Below are 6,988 nucleotides of genomic sequence, written 5' to 3'. Positions count from 1 at the left end.
AACTCCCTCGCTTCACCCTACCCTTCAAAGGGCCAAGGAGAAATTATGGTGGCTGCAAAACACGCCAAAAAAGCAAACAGCCCTACCTAGAGCCAGTGATTGGTTTGTCCATTATAGCCTACTTTAGAAACGTGGCGGTTCAACATGGCAGTCTCCATAAAGAGCTGTGGTGTCTGTAGATGTATCAAAGGCTCAGGTGATTATACACTTATACATTTTTTGTTAATAGATCCTCCTGGAATTTAATTTAATTTAGTGTTATTCACCTTAATATGAGATCACCTCTGATGACTAACGATGGCTGAAGCACCGTTGATACAAGTGTCATGTAATATTGTACATTGATCATGAGGCCATGACGAAGGTCTAGTGGGGCTCAAACTAATTCTGCAACAAATAATCAGATTTCATTTGACTGTGAAAACTGACAATTCAATGCAGTTAAGAGCCCTGACTCATTCATTCTCAGGCTCTGAGCCCTCTATTCCACTCCAAAGTCTCAATAGATTGCATTACTAAGTTCAAGTAGTTCTACTGATTGCATTACATAATCAAAGTTTTAGGCAGGCAATCAGAAACATGAAATAGATAACAGATTGAAATTAACCTCCCTCGCCCCAATGACGCAAAAGTACTGATAACAAATGCCTGGATTTCATATTTAAAATTAAACCAGAGGTTGTTTTGATCTGATTGCAGAATCAGTCAAATTGATCACAACAGCCAGTCTCGACTTAGTTTTATAACTGACTTTTACACAGATGAAGACAGAAATTCATAAAGTACTCCAAGCAGCAGAGGGAATTCAGCATCTTCGCGTCAAAATGTTGTCACACCATGGACCATGTCAGCACAAGTAAAAGACAACATTTGTTACAGATGAGTGGATTTGGACATGACTGCTCCATTTCTCTAAGACAGTAGGGGAGGTGAGATCTATAGAGTGGGTCCTTCAGCATGACTATCTCTGTATGTATCATAACAGCGGTTAGTCCCACCACCTACTGAGCACAGCAGTACTATCACACAGCGTGGGAGAAATGAGGCTTCCCCAAAGTAAACATCCATGTTAAACTAATCCAGTTTTGTGTGATATTTATTCTGGTTGGGAACAAATGGGATACTGTAACTAAGTGGCTTTCATGTGGAGTGATGGAGGCTTCATTTATCACTCTCTTCACACATTTTTCATTAGAAATTAAAATGGATACACTGAGGAAATCTGCTCAGTGAATTTTTTCATTGCCTCATTTACATACAGAGGCACAGATGCTATTTGTTGAAAATTATGGAAATTAATTATCCTTTCAAAGTCACCATGCTGTGTATTATAGCACTGATTATTAGGTATTAAACCTAAGAGACAAAAAGATAGATTTCAATGTAGATTTGAAGTGGCGTTTGAAAATATGACAAAAAAAAAAAAATCAAATGTGCCTACACTTGTGAATCCACACGTTTTCAGTGGGTGGAAGGGGCTGTTAGAACAGGAGAGATGAGAGGCTGAGGGCGAGTGTGGGGGAGGTGGGAGAAAACAGGAGGAGGGGGAGGTATTGTGATGTACCTACTGGCCACAGCGACTCTCAGCAGAACAATGCATTTAATTCAGCTACTAGCCTCTTTGTTTCCACAGTTCTCAGTAGTGAATGAATAAAGTTTATTTTGTTTGCCGTGCAGGCGTACAAATGATAACAGCCATTGCTAGCTGATTTTTTCCCCCTGTGTTACAAAACCTCCAAGGGCTTCTGAGTTATTTATAGACATGTAACTGATATGGCTAATATTATAACAACCAAAAGGTTAAACAATCCAGGGCCATGACATGATATGTAACGAGAATCTGAGGGAAACTTTAAAACTGTATTATGGTACGACAATAATGTAGGACAGTTAACGCCTATAAAAATTATGTCTGTCTCTTTTAACCAGCACTCAGTGTTGATTGATGATCAGATGTTATCAGGTGACACTTTTTGGAGTTGGTCGACAGTGGAATGCTGACTGACTGTGGGGGCTCATAGGCTTTTACTGAGGGAGAAACTAAATCGTTAATTGTATCTGAATGTAGGATTTCCAGGTTTAAATCTGAAAATCCTCCTAAAACCACCTTAAGACTGTTCTGTTGTGTTCAGTTCAAATGTTCAGTTTCAAAAATCTTTATTGGCATGTAGGGCTGCAACTAACGATTTTCTTTTTCAACTGACCTGGCAAATTATTTTCTCAATAATTCAATAATTTTCCATTTGCTCTATAATTACAGAAAATAGTGACAAATGTCACATATATCACAGTTTTGATCACAGTCCAAAATAATGTCTTTTTTTTTTTTTTTTACTGTTTTAGATATGAAACAGCAAAAAGCAGTAAATCGTCACAACTTTAGATCACGTGAATTATTGATTGATTATCAATAGCTGTCAATTTATTTTCTATTGATGCTTTAGTAGATATTTTTGATGAAAATGGACTTCACTCTTTTAATGATCTGAAGACCACATTTAATTTACTTTCACAATTTTAACCTCCAACTTCATTCCTCCATTAAGGCCTGTGGGGTACCTTGAACCACAACACTTACTATTCACAAGTAACATAAACTACTAAATGAACAAGATCGGACGAAAAGCTTAGTGTCAGAACTTTACACACTACTGTTAATTGCCACCTACAAGCCCCTGCACATTCGACAGGTGTTGTCTATGGACTTAGGGGTACCCTTGGAGGACGGAAATTGGAAAAAAATTGGGAAATATTGTTGAATCATCTAGGAACCCAAACCATCAGCAAATACACTTCAACTTCATTTATAGAACTTATCTTACATCCAAAAAATGTTATCTTAACTTAATACTTCTCCAAATTGTGACCTACTGAGTTGTTCCAGGATTTTTCTCTGTTTGACATGAAATGCTAACATTTTATATTGAGCTGTACAATATGATCAATATGATTAAAATAACATATATGGAGTCTATTTTTGGGTGGCTTTTGCCTTCAAGCTGTTCAGTTTGTATAATACCCCTCAGAGTGGTGATTGGTGGTGGTTGGTGGTGGTTAGTGGGTGGGAGAGTGAGTGATTATGGGAGTTAAAGTGACTCAGTCAGGAGGTAGCCTGAAAGGATCCATGGCATTTGAACAGCATCAATAATTCAGTATTTGGTCACTTAGGAGAACCCAAGAGACACTAAAACAGCAACTGGCAATATGATGCCACTTTACTCAGCCCGGGCTATTGACAGAGTTAGTTTTTTATTGTAATATGATAGTTGGCCGTTGAGAGTTGGAACTGCGTTAACAATAAAGTCAGCACTTACCCCAAGTTGTTTGCATGATTTATGGTAAAAAAATAATCTAATAGGTGCTTTTAATCTAGACTTAAACACTTTACATGCTAAAGTGATGTTTAAGTGTTTCAGAATGAATACGTGCTGATCAAGGTTTTGCTGCCTCACCTGTGAGATGGGGATAGGATACGGGCCTGGGAGGTTCTCCTGAAGTCGCACAGGGTCGGGCGATGCCCAGGTGTTTCCGGTCACCTCAACAGTAACAATGCCAGTGGTGAAGAAAGCGTTTGCCTTCCCAGCCATGTCCTTCACCATCACAGAGAGCTTATAACGGCCGCACATCTCTGGGTCCAGAGTGGAGGCTCCTGGTGTTCACAGTGGGACAGATGAACAGCTTTTCAAAAGGATTCTTTCAGTTTTAAAAATAACACATTCTAAAGAAACACAAAAAAGGAAAAAGTATGTACAAACACCGTATAATTATGTGATCTAGAAACACATAATGGACTAATGGACTATATTTTCCCTATGATAACTGAGACATTAAACACACTGCCTGTTAAATTTAACATGTCCATGCTTTTCTAAGCCATCTCAGTGCTGTATTTATCACTTAATTTTTCAATTTCTTGCTAAAATGGAAAAGAAATGACATAAACACCCCACTAGAAAGGTAATCATAACCATCAGTTACGGTTAGTCTGAAAATAAAGTAGAAAATCAAGGAGGTAATTGTCAATTTTCACTGCTCCTACGAAGCTTTGTGGAAACCAGGAGCAGCAGTGTGAGCCGGAAGGGACCGGCAACCGTGAAAGTCATCTAGCTGCTGCTGAGCCGTAACAAAGGGCAATACCAGAGCTACAGAAATAGCACCAGCATGCAGGACTACATCTGTATGTGTGTGTATGTATGTGTACTATATGTGTGTGTGTCTGCCTAAAAGAAGTATTATTAGCCAACCTATTTGCATCCATTTTGTATTGTATCTTAATTATTTGTATTTAATTCCATATACATTCGGTAAGTGTTAATGTCAAGTAACTCTACCCTCACAAGACAAATGCTAGTTTTTCTATATCTTATGTTTGGGTTTTACAGGATATATTGATGCATGTTTGTCATTTTCATAAATTCAACTTTTTTCCTTTTTTGATCCTATTTTAACAACTGCAAAAAACATAACTAATAAGTATTAGACCATTAAAGTGGGGGTTCACATCTCTGTGTAGCTTTTCTTTGGGACCACAAGTCACTGCTTCTCTTCAAAACACACATTCAAAAACTCAATTTGAGCCAGAGCTTGTTTCCAAATGATTACACTAGATTTATTAGACCAACCAATACTGATTTTTTTAAAGCAGATACCTGTAAATATACTTACCTGATTTTAAACATATCAACAAACTAAACTTTGTAGAATCCCTTAATGGCTTGTTCAAACATTCAAAAAACATGCAGCAAAGAAATGAGAAAGTATTCTTGAGTGTATGTAAAGAATAGTAATAAAGAGTTAAGCTTAAACTAAAAAAAGTTTGTTCTTAAGAGTGCGGTCCAGTAGCTGACCCTGCATTGTTAGCTCAAAAAATCATAAATACAAAAACAAATACTTTCCCTACAGTCACTAGTTGGGACTGACCTTCATCAGTGAGGGAAACCTCTCCACTGATGGAGTCGATGAAGAACATTTGGCTGGAGGGAATCCTGGGTGTCTGTTCCATCAGTCTGAACCGCAGCTCAGCGTGGGCAGTGTTGCGGTCATCACGATCCAGCGCCTCCACCTGCATGAATGGGATCCCTGGAGACACACATGGTGCAGTGTCAAAAATGTTACATTCTGTATCACAGACGTCTCTCCCCACCACTCAAAGCACATTAACTTTCTAAATGTAGACAAAAAAGGATAGAACATGGCTTGTACAAATCAAGAGGCACTATACCAAAGACACATAAGCAATTAAAGTATGTGTTTTTGTACCCATGTTAAAAAATCATACAGCTAAAAACTGATCTGATTTGCATATAAAAAAAAACATACAGTGCAATAACATCGTCAGCCATTATTAAAAAGTTTGAGAACTGGATTAAGGAAATGACTGGTGAGCAATCAATCACTTTTTTTTAATTAAGTAGCACATAAAAACATGATGAGGTTGTTAATGTTCAACAAGCTAGTAGTATAGTAGTTCACTGTTAAGAACTCATCTTCAAGTCAGATGATATTTCATTTATTTTGTTTTTATGTTTTTCTAAGTAAAGGGAAAATGAATCAATTAAAATAAAATGCATTTAGAAAATTGTACCAGACTCAATGTAATTGCTAAGCCTTGTGATAGTTTGCAAAAACGTCTTTTTTTAGTATTATCAAAATCTAACTGACCCAGTTTGCCACGTCATTTATTCTATTAATACTAAGGTTAAAGGTAAATTGCAGTTTCCAGGGAAACATTAGGCATGTTTTCCACTGCTTACACAAAATTGAATGAGTTTTTGTATTCATTGTAACAGGACTGGCATATGTGATCCAGACTGAAAGAGGTTGTGCATCACGATGACATCAGTGCTCAAGGTTCTCGTACCTTTGAGAAGCCCGAGCTGCACGCTGCCTCTCATGCTCTCCTCTATGAAAGTGGGCACATTGTCATTCTTGTCGATGACACACACTTCGACGGTGAAGCTTTGATGGTGCACTGATGTTCTGAAGGACACCTGCAGTACACACACAAACACACTCTGTAAGTTAGTTCATACATTTCTGGACTAAAGCACGTAAACCTCATTTGAGGAACAAGTAAGAATGTTCAAACCTAATGCAAATATGATGCATAACAGAATAAAGGAATTTGTGACAACTATTCATCAGCTAAGACATGTATGGGAAATTGCTATCATGATGTGATATGCTACCTGCAGAGAGTAAGACGGCTGTTTCTCTCTGTCCAGCGGTTTCAGAGCATACAGAAACTGAGCGTCGACTCCGAATATTCCCTCATCATCGCCTGTTACCACCAGGTCACTGTAATTACCTGGCAGACTATGGAGCTGAACAAAACAGAACAAAATACATAAAACATTCATTTGTGTTGCTGTTTAAAAGCAATCCACGTGCACACACAATCAAGTATAGGAGGACTGGAGCAGGAGGATAGTTACTGTAGCCGTCAGTGATTTGATTTCAACCTGTATTTAAACAGGAAGTCCAATTCAGACTTAAGAAGAAAATATTTAATACATTAACTAATTACAGTAATTTTTAGCATGAGTAAAACATAAAATTAAACATAAATGTGTGCTTTGGTAATATTTGCTGACAAAATTAAAATACAAGCAAGACTGTTTCATATACTACCTATTTTGTGGTTTTGTGGTGAAAAGTCACATGTTCAGTTAAAATGAAACTCTCACTCAGTGTGGTGAAGTGTTGACTAAGAGACACAATAATACAGCGCCTATAATAGCTGCAGTTATTATCTCCACTTGTCCCACGCCTTAAAGGATGAGTCTGGTGATATTTTATATAGTTTTTACTTCTTTTAAGGGATTTGTTGACAGTAAAAAAATATATAGGGTAATGTCATCCTCATCCTTTGAAGTCCCCCTCCACTCAAAAATATGTTTTTGGTTTTGTTCCTACAGTTGTAGTAAATGTTTGAGCTTCACTGTGCAGAATGGTGTGTGTGCAGAGTTTAACACTAGAAGGATGTTTT

The 6,988-nt window shown here is 37.6% G+C and overlaps 1 protein-coding gene across 2 annotated transcripts in view; it reads right to left on the bottom strand.

The window, feature by feature from the left end:
* cdh16 (cadherin 16, KSP-cadherin) overlaps positions 1–6,988 on the bottom strand; it is a 25,183-nt gene that overhangs the window by 15,830 nt on the left and 2,365 nt on the right. For both annotated transcript variants that reach the window (XM_035682246.1, XM_035682245.1), the window contains 4 exons: positions 6,189–6,323; positions 5,861–5,990; positions 4,921–5,079; positions 3,453–3,649 (listed from right to left, as the gene is read on the bottom strand). In XM_035682246.1, the coding sequence (XP_035538139.1) occupies positions 3,453–3,649; positions 4,921–5,079; positions 5,861–5,990; positions 6,189–6,323 (621 nt within the window). The remainder of the gene's footprint in view (positions 1–3,452; positions 3,650–4,920; positions 5,080–5,860; positions 5,991–6,188; positions 6,324–6,988) is intronic.

The sequence above is a fragment of the Morone saxatilis genome, unplaced genomic scaffold, assembly GCF_004916995.1.
Source record: "Morone saxatilis isolate NCDOM2014 unplaced genomic scaffold, NCSU_SB_2.0 Contig11, whole genome shotgun sequence".
NCBI lineage: Eukaryota > Metazoa > Chordata > Actinopteri > Moronidae > Morone > Morone saxatilis.
The sequence above is the reverse complement of the archived record's forward strand: the minus strand, read 5'-3'. Positions and strand labels throughout refer to the sequence as shown.